Below are 14,878 nucleotides of genomic sequence, written 5' to 3' on the forward strand. Positions count from 1 at the left end.
CGGGGCTGTCCGGACGCAAGCAGCCTGCCTGTACTGCGACCTGGGCCCTGCCCTTGGAAACCCCTTCTCTGCAAAGCTGGGGTCAGGACAAGGTCAGGGTAAGGCCTAGAAAAAGTGGTTTGCTTTCTTTAAGAAGTAGATAGAGCATCTGGGGAGCAAGGCATAGACCGGTCGGTCTCTCAAAGTGTGTGCGTGTGCGTGTGTGTGAGAGAGAGAGAGGGAGAGAGAGAAGAGACACAGAGGACACGGTGAAGAACAGGAAGGAAAGCAGGGGAAAAGGAAAAGAAAGGCAGGTAGATAAAAGGGAAATGAGTAAGAAGGGAGAGGATTAGAGGGAGGGAGGAGAGGAAGAGAGATGAAGGAGTATCAGAAAGAGAAACAGGAAAGGTGGAAGGGCACAGGGACAGAGGGTGGGGAGAGGCAAGGACAAAGCAGCAGCAGCAACCGCGGTGGAAAGGGCTGGAGCGGGAGGCGCGGGGCGCTGGGGGCTGCAGCTCTGGGGCTCCTCAGGCGGCCGGCTGGCGGGGCCTCACGTCCAGCGTGCGGTCCAGCCTCCTGTCCTTGCGCGGGCGCCCGTCTCTCCGGCCCTTCTTCTGGCTGGGGCTCTTCTCTGCACCGAGAGCACAGGGTGTTGTTTCTGAGGCCATTCGGGGCCCCGGGAGGCCCCTCCATCCTTCCAGATGAGGGTGGGCCCCCACTCTCCCTGAGCGGGGCTCAGAACCACCTTTGGGTGCTGACCTTACAATCACTCCACTTTGGAGCGTGAACTGCGGGGGAACTTACCCGACATGGACCACTGCTCCCACTTCCCTAGCGGGTGAGGAGGGGCACTGACTGGCTGAGGGCACCCCCGCCCCCACCATGCTGGGCATGTGGCCTGGCCAGGCCCAGAGGTTTGCATGGGGCGAGGGGGCCAGTCAGGACTTAGGGCGGCCTCGCGGGGGGGTGCCCATGACCCTCCTGGGGGCACTCACTTTGCAGTTTACAAGGCTTCAAGCTGGAGACTCCATACCTTTTGCCCGGGTCCCGGCACCAGCTCCCCCACTCACCTTCGGGCCCCAGCTCTGGCCTCAGACGACGAGGACAGTAGCATTCAGCCAGCACCCCTGCATGCAGCCACGTCCCGCAGGTGTGGGAGCAGGCACGGCCCCACCGCCCCCATATGACAGTCTGTGCTGTGGGGAGGGGTGGCCTGGCCTGCAAACCCCAGACCTACCTGGGAACCTTGACCCTACTGTACCCCCAGTCCCCCAACCCTGCGGCGGGGATGAGTTTCTAGCACAAACATCTGATTCGTCCCATTTCTCAGATAAAGTGACTGAGGCCCAACAGGGACCTTGCTTGGCTGGTGACATAGTCTGGGTTGGACTTCCTGGTGTCACTTTCAAGTGGCTCCCGGCTCACGTGGAGGAAAAGACCACACCTTCTCCCCCCAGCCTTCCTGCCTCCACTTACCCCTCAGGGCAGATTCTGGGTCATCCTCTTAGATGAGGCTGCCCACCTCTGGGCCTCCCTTCACCCACTCCTGAACCCTTAGGGGTTGCTGAGGCCAGGCTCCCACTCTAAACTCCGGGGCTGGCTGTGTCAGCTGAAATGACATAAGCATCTGGGGGATGAAGGGTGGCCACTGCCTGAGTGGCTGTGCCAGCTTTGAAGGTAGGAGGGTGGGGTGAGTGGTGTGGGGTCCCCAGCCCTTCCCTCTGCCTGCCTGATATTGGCCCACCTTCCTCCCATCCACCCACCCATCCACTCCTCAACAAATGTTAACTGAGCACCTGCTGTGTGCCAGGCCCTGTTCCAGGCCCTGGAGAGGCAGCTGTGAACAAGGCAGACAAAGACTCGGCTTTCACCGGGGATCGCATTCTAGTAAGGAAGACAGACACTAAACAAGGCAGCACAAGAGTGTGTGCCATCATTTTGGGAGGAAGTAAGCGCTGTGACACCACGGGATGGCGGTCCCAGACACGGGTGGTGTCTCTCGGCAGGGGCAGTCGTGGAGGGCCTCTCTGCGGAGGGGACTTTGAGCTGAGCCCCGGAGGATACAAGTAGCTCACAGTAGGGTTGTCGTGAGGACGAAAGGCATCGGTTTACAGAGCACTGACCACAGGGCCCAGCGCATGAATGTTTGCTGCTGTCATTCATTCTTCATTCATCATCATCATCATCATCATCACCTATGGGAAGACATTTCCTCTCTCTCTGTCCCTCCATTGCCAATCACCACCAGCAATCATGTGCCGTGACAGGCGTGGCCAAAGTATCAAGTGTTGTGGAGAACTTTCCGTCTGTCCGTCTGTCCGTGTGGGTGTTTTCACGGGCCTGGGGTCTTAGTTTCCCCAGTCCCCTCTCAACCTCACCCTCTGTCCCCGGCCGCCCAGCTCTGCTGTCTGCACTCCCAACCCAGACTACAAGTGCTCCTGAAATCAGGCGTGTCCCTGGGCTCGAGTCCTGGCCCCACCACATGCCAGCTGTGTGGCCCCCCGTGACCTGGCTCCGGGTTCCTTACACTGAAGCGTGACTCTAGATTCCTCTTTGCACACAGACCTACGTTTGGATCCCAGGTCCACACTTTCCTAGCTGCATGACCCTGAGGCAAGTGACAACCTCTCTGGGCCCCGATCTCCTCATCTGTTGAAGGGGGATGGTAACGATTCCACACCATCGAGTCATGGTGCAGATTAAATGACCCGAAGGTGGAGAATTAGCACACTGCCCACGGCAATAGCAGATGCACAGTTAATGCTGGCCCCCTGCGCATTATTGCTACTCACTGTTCACGACGTACCTACCACCCTCCGCGGCCTCTCTTCTCTTTAAGTCAGTGGCTTTAATAGCTGGGACTGACCCCAGCCAGGAAGGACACCGGGGCGGGCGATGCTTAGCCCATGGGAAGGAATGGCTACTCTTGGACTTTCGGGCAGCTTTACAGGCACTATTTGGGCAGGCAATGTCCCCAGCTGCTCAAAGTCCCCCGTGGGCCCTGCCCACTGCAGCCCCGAATGCCGGCCTGGTGCTTACCTGCTGGGCAGGGCCTCTGGATGGGACATTTCCGTGACTCCGACAGCACCTGGCAGGTATCTGCCTCGTCCTTCCCAGCCCGGCCGGCCTCCCGCACCCGGGTCTCCAGGCCCCAGGCCGAGCCACAGGTCTTCCCGTTGTGCATGCAAGGGCTCCAGCTGCCCCAGGGGCCCAGCTCACATTCTTCTGTTGGGTGGAGACAGACAGACAGACAGATAGACAGTTCTGGTCAGCTGGCAGTGAGTGTCCTTCAGATCCAAAGGCAGGGTCTGAGGGGTCCTGTTCCCCGAACGCCGTCTCCACATGCAAGGGGTTTGTAAGCTCTCACAAGGAGCAGAGGGGAGACACTTAAATATCTATTTATGAAAGCCCGGGATGGGTGCTAGACTAAAGCATGCCCAGGCCAGATGCGGGGGGGAAGGGGGTGGGGGGTGACCACTGGCTTTAGAGGGGAAGACTTCCCCTAGGAGATGACAGAGGGGTTAAAGGGAGAGGAGGTGATCCAGTGGAACCGGAAGGAAGCACCATGAGGGTAGGTGTGCACAGCCCTGGGGGCCTGGCAGACCGTGTCTGAGGGATGGCAGCTAGAGCAGGGGCAGGGTGAAGGCTGGGAGGAGGAGGGCCAGGCGAAGAGGCCAGAAGGTCTGCTGGGAGGCCCTCAGGGCCGAGACACTGCTTCGACCTTGATCATGTGCCTTTGATGGGCTGTGGAAGGTGGAAGCCGTGCAGTGCTGTTGTGAGGAAAAATGAGGTCATGGGACATGAACGTTCTCAGTAGGAAACAACTTTAAAAAAACCCATATATATATATATATATATATATATATATATGTACATATATATCAAATCATATCATATATATATGAATCAAATGTGAACATATATATTTTTTATATTTATATATTTATCATATATTTATATATTTCTATAATAAATATAAGTATATAAATATATAAAATATAAAAACATAATAGAAATATTATAAATATATATTATAAATGTATATAAATATATATATTTATTAATATAAATATATATTTATGATGTATATATTTATATTTACTTATAAATATAAATACATACATCATAAATATATATAAATATATATACATCATAAATATATAAAAATATATATATTATATTTTCACATTTGATTCTTTTAAGAGCCCCTGAGAAGTAGGCAAAGAACAGGGCAGCTATGGGATACCCCCATTTTGCAGATGAGGCCACTGAGGCCTTGAGTAGGTAAGGGGCCTGCTAAGGGAACAGAGAAGGGGGTCCAACATCAGAACACTGTAAGCGTTTCAGACCCGATCGGGCCCAGAAGCCAGGTCTCCAGACCTGAGAACAACGGTCCTTTTGCTAGATGTGTTGATTTGACCAGCAGGGACTGAGCACCTACTGTGTGCCTCATGCTGTGCTAGGTGCTGAGTGGCAGCGGTGACCAGACCGACTGGCTCTGCCTCCCAGAGTTCACCGCCTAGAAAAGTCAGGCGGGAAGGGCAGGGTGCTCCTGCGGTAACGGGAGGAAGCACAGGCAGGTGCCGGAGCCCAGAGGAGGCATGGGCCCCAGGGGCCTGGGGGGGGCTGGAAGACTTCCTGGAGGAGGTGACTCCTGACCTGAAGCTTGAAGTAGGGGTGGGGAGGTTAGCCAGGCTCAGGGAGAGGCGAAGGGGAGAAGTGAAAAGGATGTGAACCCGGGTCTGTCTTATTCCTCGGCAGTACTCTTCTTGTGAACTCTGCTGCCTCCCGCTGGCAAGGACAGTGAAGCCGCTGTCGGTAGTCACGGCGATCACAATGACGGTACTGGAGGCTCCCTCTCTGTGTGCCTGACGTCACCTGTTGGGCCTCCACTCACCACGCAACATTCTCTTAAGGTTCTTCCAGCTCTCCTGACCCCCCGCACCGGGCCCTGCAGGGAAGCAGGCGGGGCGAGGAGGCCCCCACTCACCCTGGCACTCCCGCGTGCTGGGCTGGGCCGTGGTGCCCAGCGGGCAGGTGGGCAGACACTTCCCCTTGTACAGGTAAAACCGTCGCTTGCACCGGATGCAGAAATCCTGGCTGAAGCAGCTCTCACATGTGGCCCCACATTCTGCAACAGAGCCAAGGTCGCCCGCGGTGAGGGCGGCTGCCCTCGGAGAGGGCAAGCGGCTCGTCTGATGTCGTCCCATAGCAAATCTAGGCTGGGAGTGCGGACTTTCTGCCCCATTTCCATCAAAGCTCAACGATGGCCATGGTTTGTCCCGGGTCGCCATGCAAAGCAGAGTCAGGACTTAGGACCCCTTTTCTCGTTTGAGCTAGGTCCAGAGGGCGTGAGTTAACATGCCCAAGGCCACACAGCGCATAGGGTGGCGGCGAAGGTTCCCTGCCCCCTTAGTGCTGAGACCAGACAGGACACTGACTTGCTTGCGGCTTCGGAGTCAGCCCGAAACCCCGCCTGAAATCCCAGAGTCTGGGCTCAGGCACAAACCACTTGCCCTGTGGCCGTGTCGGGGTGGGGGGTGGGGGATATGGGCCCAGCACGAGCACAGGACAAGGGAGGAACCACGTACTTTTGCACCTGTTGAACTCCTGGCCGCGGACGCCGAAGTAGCCAGAGGGACAGTCATGCACACACTTGCCGTACTGGCGGATACCTTCCCGGCGGATGAACAGGAACAACCTCTGCTGGCACGTGGAACAGCCGTTCTCCTCGGAGCAGATGACGCAGCCCGTGCAGTTGCCCCCCAGACCAGTGCCCGCTGCCAGCCAGGCCGGGGTGGGAGGTGAGGGGGAGGGGGAGGGAGAGAGAGTCAAACCACGTAGGTGAGCAGCTCAGACTGCCTCGCGGAGCGTATTAACTGAACACACGGCCACCCAGATGAATGGCATTTCCCCCACGGCCAGGTATGATCACGTGACCCCAATCTGGCCACTGGGGTATAAGGGAGAGCAACGCGTGCAACCTCTCAAACGCTGCCTTAACAAGCACGGGCGGGCCCCGTGTCACCCCCTCGTCCTTCCTGTTGTTGGAACGTGAACATGATGGCCGGAACTCAAGCAGCCATTCTGGACCATGAAGTAGGAACCACGTGTTGAGGATGGCAGAGAAAGAAAAGCAAAAGAGCCTGGGTCCCCGAGGAAGGTAGAACTACTGTGCCAGCCCTGGACTGCCTGTGCCAACTTACAAGAGAGAGAAATCAATGTCTCTTTTGGTTAAACCATTGTCATCTGGAGTTGTCTATAACTCACAGACAAACTTAACCTTCAGGGAGATGGTGTGTATTTTTGAGCGTGTGGGGGGTGGGGTGCACGTGCATGTGGGGGTGGGGGAGACCCTCGGCCCCCTGCGGCGGGTCCGAACAGTACTCCGTTCCTGCCTGTCACCACCATCAAGGGCTCCCAACATCATCAAGCATAGGAAGTTGAGGAAAGAAAATTTTTGTTGCCCCAGAATCATCAACCAGACCCAAAGCTGGGAAGAAGGAGATGGAGAATCCTCTAGAAAGAGATTTTCTCCCAGACTCATGGTGGGGGGGGTGGTCCTTGCTATCCCGGCCATCACCTGATTAAGCTGACCACTTAGAGAGAGGGGCTCATGGGAGACTGGAATTGTCAGCCTGGCGGGGGGGGGGGGGGAGTGGTGGGGCGGATTGCTGTGGCTTTCCTTCTGTTCCCAACCCCCAAAACCAATTGAGGAGAGAGGCAGGGTGCTCCTCACAGAGACAGGGTGTCTGCAAAAAGAGGTGACCAGCTTCTCATGCCCCGGGGGGACACTCACTTGTGTTGCAGCCCCGCAGATCTGCCCCTTTCCAGGCCTCTCTGAGCAGAGAAAAGAGGCCAAGGGAGAGAAGGGCAGGGCTGAGTGGGTGGGCAGCAGTGAAAGAGCCTGCACATCCCTCATGGCAAGCACGAGGGGCTTCTCGGTGGCAAGGGCCCCTTAGAAGTACCCAGGCTTCGGTGCTCTTGCCATTGCCTTACCCAGGCAGGCTGGTTGATGGCAAGTGTCCCGGTGAGAGGCAGCAAGGGAAACCATGGAAGGCAGGAGCCGAGGAGAGTCAGAAAGTGACCCGGTGTCACGAAGGATCAAGCAGCTTCTTCGAGGTGATTGGGGACACATTAAAAATATATTTTTTTTAATGTTTATTCATTTTGGAGAGAGAGAGACAGAGCATGAGCTGGGGAGGGGCAGCGAGAGAGGGAGACACAGAATCGGAAGCAGGCTCCAGGCTCCGAGCTGTCAGCACAGAGCCCGACGTGGGGCTCGAACTCACAAACTGCGAGATCGTGACCTGAGCCGAAATTGGATGCTTTTCTGCCTGAGCCACCCAGGTGCCCTGGGGACACATTCAACTGTTCCACGTTTATACCCCGTTTAAGGTCAGACTGCTTAATACACCAGTTACACATCTCGGCTCACTGAGCCCATGGCCACTCAGCACAGGATGTTCTTGACTTTCCAGCTCTGCCCTCCCTTTCTGTTGGGGCCCCCCGTCCTGCCTTTTAGAGGAATTCCCCATTGTGTGAAAGAACCTGGAGAAGGGCAAATCCCGGTGTCCCCCTGGAACAAAAACCAAGGAGGCCAAGCCCTTCTTCAAGTTGGCAGTGACTGGGCATTGACCAATCAGATACTTATTCCCATGACCCCGAGTCCTGGGAGTTGAACAAAGAGAGTAAGGAGGATATGTGGGGATAAGGGTCCAGGTAGAAGCGAGCTGACTGCCCAGACCAGCCTGGGGCCTTTCTGCCTCCCCTCCTTCCCGCTGTGGTGTGGATCCTGCATTTCTCCCAGCCTGATCTCCAGCTGCCTGGATTCTGGGAGCCCCCCACATCCCGCTGCTAACTCCCTTGCTGTTGCTTACAACTGAGAACCCTCACTAATGTCCTTGGGAAGAGCAGAGTCGAGGTTTGCGTGTTTCCAAAGCTGTAGACCCGCAGGAACCTGGGGGCGGAGAAAAGGTGCGATGTCGTAAGAGGGAACCCCTGGGGCCAGAGAGAGAACTTCAGCTGAAAAAACGAACAGAGCCCACACCTCCCGCCCAACGGGAGACAAGTCAAATTCTGATAATACAAAGGGCTGGCAAGGATGAAAGGAAACTTTCTGTTCTGATAAGAGTGTAAACGCTGGAGAAAAATCCAGCAGCATCTAGAACGTTTGAGGATGTGCCTTTGCCGAACACAGCCGCTTGACTTGTGGTCTAAACCCTAGAGCAGAGCTTCTCAAATTCTTGTACCAGCCTCTTGGAGGGGGCTTGTTACAACACACGGCGCTGGGTTCCACCCCGAGTGTCTGATTCAGTAGATCTGGGGGGGGGGGGGGGAGGGGATGCTGAGAATTTGTATTTCTAACTGGTTCCAGGTGATGCTACTCTGTTGCTGCTGGTCCCTGACTATGCTCTCAGAACCACTGACACAGAGAGACTCTGGTGTCTGTGCCCAGAGAGACATGAACAGAGATGTTCACTGCAGCATCACTGAATAGCAAACAGTTGCAAAAACCCCTGTATCAAAAGAAGAGAGAAACACAGCTGGCATGCAGCCATATACGCTAGCCACATTCCACATCCAGGACCCATGATAAATGCCTGAGGCTGAGTTGTAGCTGTCATTATGGATACATTTCAGAGACGATGCTGAGAGCAAAGAAAGCAAACGGCATAATGAACATAATGAATCGCGCAGGAAGAGACCATTCGTAGCAAGTTCCAAACTCTGCAAAGCAATACTCTGGGTCATTTACGATACTTAAATTAGTATTAAGAGTAAAAGACACAGGGGACCGATGAAACACTGAATTCAGAATGTGGCTCCTCCTCCGAGGTGAGGTGAGAAGTGGGAAAGGGGATTCGGGAAGAAGGGTGGAGACTTCTCTTGAATCTGTAATATGTAATTTCTGAAAATCTGAAACAAATACGAAAATGGCAACATTTGCTACCAGTGGCTGGCAGGTGTACAAAGGTCCGTTATGTTTTTTACTCTTGCCTGTAGGGTTGAGCTACTTTACAATAAAAATATACTTTAAAAAATGTTTAGCCTCTGTTGTGTGTGTGGGTTGGGGGAGGGAAAAGGGGGCAGAGGACAACTAATCCCACCCCTCCCAGCTTCCTTCCCCAAGCCCTGACCCATCCTCAAGCTGAGGCCTTGGGCAGGGGACGGTGACAGAAGTTCTGAGAGCCGTGGAGACCTGCAGCCATGAGAGCTATGCAAGTTGTCCTCCCTCCCCCCATGTTCATTCTCCCTCCTCCTCAATAACGGAACCCTACTGTTTAGCGAATTAATGTCTTCCAAGAATAAAGACTACATTTCCCAGGCTCCTTTGCAGTGGTATGGGATGATACATCTAAGTTCTGACCAATGGGCTTCCAGTGGGAGTGTCCTGTGCCACACGCCAAATGACCTGCAAAGAAGAGCTGCTCTATTTTCCTCCCCTTCTTTGTGGGCCTGCGGGGACTGCAGACTTGGAGGCAGGAGCCAGGGCAGGTGCAGGCAGCAGAGGGACCTGGCAGAGAGACCACCGCGAGGCCATACTAGCCCAAGGCAGTCTACCTCACATTCTCGTTTGGGAGAGGGAGGAAAGTGTCAATCCTCTTGGTTAAGCCATGAGGACCGCATGATAACGACTGATGATGTGGGGTCTTCAACCATGCAGGTGGTCACAGAGTGACGTCAGTGGAGACCAGGGTACCTCTCCCCAGTGCTTTGATGCTATGAAATGCCGCTGGACCTGAGATGCAGCCCCACCAACAAAGGGCAAAGGGACCCTCAATCGGCTTGAGGCGATCTCTGCTGCTTGGCAGAACAGGAGTTCAAATTAGAAGTTATGTTCAGTTACAGAAAAACAAAATCGTATTTCCTGCACACTGAGCGTGTGGACATACTCACACCCCAACTTGGGGGTCCTTGTCCACAATGCAGGGGAGGAAACAGGCTCAAAGAGGCGAAAGACACTCTCAGGGTCCTGCAGAATCAGTGGAGGCAGGGACCCACGGCAGTCAGCCCCCGCTGCCCTCTTGGAGCATTTTGTTCAGGGATCCACTCTGTCAGGCAGAGCCCGGGGCCACGGGGACGAGCCACACATGCCCCCTGCCGTTATGGGACCTCACAGCCTGGTGGGAGGGCTGAAGCCCACAGAAGTGGCAGATGGGCAAAGTAAAACTTCTTCCAGTCTCTGGGAAGAGCTTCGGGATCATTCGCCTGACCCCTGCAGTTTCACTGGGGATCCTGAGGCCAGAAGGGGTGGAGCCTTCCCCAAGGTCAGGCAGCCAAGCAGCAAATAAGCCCCAATTAGAGCTACAGCACTATTTGTAGAGTGATATCTTGACATGCCGAAGACAAAAGAACCTGATAAGGACCCTCCCCTGACTTCGGAGGGTGTGTGTGTGTGTGTGTGTGTGTGTGCGCGTGCGCACATGGGTGCACACATAGGGGACAGATGTCACTAGCATCTTTCAACCCCAGGTGGTTCTGCCTCCTCCTGCATCCTTGGTCCTGGTGGTTGGCTAGGATGCCCTCTAGTGCCTCTATGTTGTAATGACTTTAAATGCTGATGGTCTGTGGCTTTTCATCACATCTCTAGAACGTGTCGGAAAGAGCAATGCTATTTCTCCCCTCCCCAAGGTCATGGCTGTAGAGACAAGATAATGCTATGAATCATAAGTGATGACAACTAGAATTTGTACCATGCTGCTTTAGAAAGACCCGAACTTGATAGTTCTTAAACTTGACTGTGTATAAGAATCCCCAGGGAGGCTTGGTCTGAGCCCAGGAATGTGCATTACAGTAAGTCCAAAATAAATGTGATAGGCGTTCTGGATGTGTCTTTCCTGCTCACAGTTGCCTTTCCCTGAGAAGCAGACCTGGCAACCAAGCTTGGATTGCATGACCCTGTCCCCTGGCCAGTGGTGGACGGACTGAACTAGGGACTGACGGCTCTTCCTAGCTGGGCCCATTAGACCACCTCTCTTGAGAATTTTGACGTTGGGCCACCAGAAAATGGTCTGGGTTGGCCTCTTGACCTGAGGACATTTGCAGGAGGGCAAGGCAGTGCCCAAGTGTGAGAAGTTTTGGCGGGCACTAGCATCTGTGGCCCCTCTCTTTGCTAATAGAGACCCCATCCCTCCACACTCTCTGACTTTGAGGTTCACATAGAGTCTCTCCACCCAGACACACTTAATCCAGACTTGGGCAATCACCACACTGGGTGCCCTTGACTACAGTGGTTGGTTCGGACATAGGCACGTGTCTCGACAAGAGCTAGGCTTGAGATTTTTTTGGGGGGATGGTGGTGGTGGTGGTTAACAGGTGTGTGTATGTGTGCATGTGCATGCGTTTTCTTTTCCGCTCTGTTGGGATTTGGGAAGATGGAGACCCCTCAAGGCTCCCTCAAGGCTGGGCTCAGCCCATAGCTCCAAGCTCCATAGCTTTTCACTTGAGCTAGCTCTCCTCCTGTCAACTCACAATCAGAACGATGCAGGCTCACCAGGTATGTGGGGCTCAACAGACCACGGCGGAGCTGCTCTGCTTCAGCAAGGCCAAGGGGCCTGGACCGCGGGCCACCCAGCCTGACTGCCATGGCTCCCCACGGGCCCACGAGCCCGTGCTGCCATGTGCTCCCCACGAGCACACTTTGAAAGCCCCTGGATTCTTCCACACCTCAGCTGGATCCTGGACCTCATCCAGCTCAGACGCACATTTCTAAATGAAAGCATTTGAGCTCAACTTGCAACACCCCCTGGGTTTTTTTTTGGGGGGGGGCCTCAGAGAGGATGACACCCCAGTGAGTTCCTGTATCAACTGTCTCCCATGATCACAGCCATCCTCCCCCAGTCAAAATACCAGGCCCAAAATGCATGGCCCTGTTTTCCTCCAGCAGTTGGAGGGGTTTCAAATGACATGTGAGTCCCTTCGTCTTTCCCCGAGAAAATGACAGCAGAATGGATGACATCGGGCTTGGCAGTTTACCGAGAGACGCGGGCTAGTAACTACTCTGAGTGCATGCGTGAGCCCAGGCTTGGGTGATCCATTCATTCATTCGTCCGTGCATCCAACCAATGTGACTCTGTCAGGTCCAGTGCTAGGGGCTCAATGGTTATGAGCTTTGGGGGACAGCTGTGTGACTGGGGCAAAACGCTTTAACTCTGAGCTCAGTTATTCTCATGTAAATGGGGGTGATGATGCTTATCTTGCAGGGTTCTTGTGATTGAGGGAGGTGGTCCATGAAAACCACTCGGCTTTGAGCTCAGCACATAGCAGCCCCCGCCCCCCATAAACGGCAGCTATTGTTGTTATATTGAAGCCATGACCAGTTTTGTGCCCTCGAAAAGCTAAGGACGTGTGTTACGGTGCAGGTGCCCAGGTTCCAATCCTGGCTTCACCACTCATGGAGTGACCTTGGGCACAGGAGCCCCATCATCTGTGGGCCTAGGTGCTTCTTTATAAGTGTAAGTTCCTTTCCTGTTCCCTCACTGTCACGGGCCCAGGGTGGGATGTCAGTCCACATTTGGACCCGCCTCCCTCTCACAGGTGGGTAGACGGAGACCAGAGGGGTTGGTGAACAGCAGGGTCCAGGGAGATGGTCTGGAAGGTGAGGAGCTCAGGGCAGACATGAGGAGGCAGCTTTGGTCTTGGGTGAAGGGCAATTTTATCCTTTCTGTGGGGATCAGGCAGTGACCTGTGTCTTCCAACAAGGGTTCCCAGTCTCGGGGTGACCGCATCCTGAGAACACCCCCGGGCACCTTGTTGGAAGAGGAGTCAATGGCTCAACATATTTTTTTCCACTTGGGAATTTCAAGTGGAGTCAAGGTCACCTCTGCGATATCATGCCTCCCACCCACCTTCAGCCTGCAGAGCTTTCCTGGAAGGGGCCAAAAGGCACAGGGTGACATCTACGACCCTGAAAGTTACGTGCCCTCCCAGGCAGGCTTATGTCCTCAGCAGCCCACAGCGAGTCTGAAACACCCTCAATACCACCCAAGTCAAGAACTCCAGCCCCACACTTAAAAAACAAAACAAAACCCAAAAAAACCCCACCCTAATTTGAATAGATTGCTAACATTTAAAAAATCAGATTTCACATAAAAAGCGGGCATTTGGACTTCTCTGGAAAAAGCCAGCCTATCTGCCAACACTGTGCCTGCATTCCTTCAAGGCAATACTCGGTTGAAGTCACCTAGATGGGACACAGGCTCGCCACTCTGCCCCACCATTTCCTTTACTTATCCCTGCCGCTGAGGGCAAAGGTCAGCTGCTCTGGGTTATCATCCTTGAGCTTCTGTTTATGTTATACCCACTTCACTCACTGATGCTAGAAAGCAATGTAGAGCAGGGGTTCCCAAACCTGGGCATGCATCAGATTCACCTTGGACTTATTAAAGGACAGGTGGCTGGGGTGCCTGGGTGGCTCAGTCAGTTAAGCATCTAACTTCAGCTCAGGTCATGATCTCGCGGTTCGTGGGTTCGTGGGTTCGTGGGTTCGAGCCCTGCGTTGGGCTCTGTGCTGACAGCTCAGAGCCTGGAGCCTGCTTCGGATTCTGTATCTCTCTCTCTCTCTCTCAAAAATAAATAAAACATTTTAAAAGATTTTAAAAATTAAAGCACAGATGGCTGAGCCTCCCCCAGAGTTGTGGATGCAGCAGATCTGGGCAGGGCTTGAGAACGTGCATCGCTAACAGGTTCCCAGGGGATGCGGGCGCTGCTTGAAGACTGGAGTAGGGTTAAGAGCCAGACTCTGTGGGTTCAAATCCCAGTTCTGCCCCTTATCCTTGCCCAGGTGTCCTTGAGCCTCTCTGTGCTTCAGTTTCCCCACCTGCAAAACAGGCATCAGACTGGCTGAGCTTACAGTGAATGTCGTGAGGACCTGAGAAACCCTGACACTGATGAGCGACTCAGGAATATTACTATCACCGCCTACAATGCGTTCGTGGCTGTTTGTGATTCGGGACTTGCTTGGGCAATCAGTGCAGAACGTTTTATTTTGATGTCAACATTTTTGGGGGTAGAGTTTCTTCCTAACTGGGGTGTGCCCGGGGAACTGTCTTGCGTGAGAACATCATGTGTCATGGTCGACAGAGGATTTAACACAGCTGTCCTGAAGCTCTCCCTGGGGGTGAGAAGGATGGGGGTGGAAAGAGAATGCCACCCCCTGCCCCGAGGCAGTGCAACCTGAGGAGGGCCAGTCTCCACCCTGGGTCAGTCCTGCTCTGTCCCAGGGGAGGATCCAGACCATTGTAGGGGGGCCCCATGCAGACAGCGTTGGGCAGTGCGTCCTCTGATCCCTGCCTGGCAAGTGGGGGACACATGTCACTGATGACCAAAGGAAATAAACAACATGTGGGCTCCCGCCTGTCCACTCCGGCCACCACATATGGGAGGCAGTCGCCGCTGCTGGAAGCTGGCTCAGAGGAGCCCCGCGGCACATCCCTGCCTGGAGGGCAGATTGCACCATCCCGGCAAGGGATGGACCCTGGAGATGACTCCCAGCTTGTAGTCTCCCACGGGGTGCAGGGCTAAAGGTCTCCAGCCCACTGGCCTCTTCTCAGTACCCAGGGGGGACCTAGAGGGCCACACACTCAGCAGAATGTTGAGGTGCGCTTGGCTTTGGAGCCTGACAACCACCGCTTCCTGGCTGGGTGATCTTGGGCAAGTGGCTTCACTACTCTGAACCTCAGTCTCCTGCAAAATGGGGACAACGGCGGCAACCAGCTCCCAGGCACTTGTCGGCGTGATGTGAGCTCATCCACGCAAAGTGCTCAGTACAACTCAGGGCAGACGGATGAGCGCTATTTTGTTACTTGATTTATGCAAGATGCCTGGGAGGCACCCAAGGTGCTCCCTTGAGGGCTGGCGCCTAGTTTGGAGTGTTCTTCAAACCGCCCTTGCCTTG

The 14,878-nt window shown here is 54.5% G+C and overlaps 1 protein-coding gene across 1 annotated transcript in view; it reads right to left on the minus strand.

The window, feature by feature from the left end:
* Nucleotides 1-382: 382 nt before the first annotated feature.
* The window catches only part of RSPO4 (R-spondin 4), a 31,351-nt gene continuing 16,855 nt past the window's right edge, over nucleotides 383-14,878 (minus strand). The window contains exons 2-5 of the mRNA XM_015537009.2: nucleotides 5,571-5,759; nucleotides 4,970-5,110; nucleotides 3,019-3,204; nucleotides 383-610 (exon numbers count right to left, since the gene is read on the minus strand). Coding sequence (XP_015392495.2) covers nucleotides 507-610; nucleotides 3,019-3,204; nucleotides 4,970-5,110; nucleotides 5,571-5,759 — 620 coding nt within the window. The 3' untranslated portion in view covers nucleotides 383-506. The remainder of the gene's footprint in view (nucleotides 611-3,018; nucleotides 3,205-4,969; nucleotides 5,111-5,570; nucleotides 5,760-14,878) is intronic.

The sequence above is a fragment of the Panthera tigris genome, chromosome A3 (assembly GCF_018350195.1).
Source record: "Panthera tigris isolate Pti1 chromosome A3, P.tigris_Pti1_mat1.1, whole genome shotgun sequence".
Taxonomy (NCBI): domain Eukaryota; kingdom Metazoa; phylum Chordata; class Mammalia; order Carnivora; family Felidae; genus Panthera; species Panthera tigris.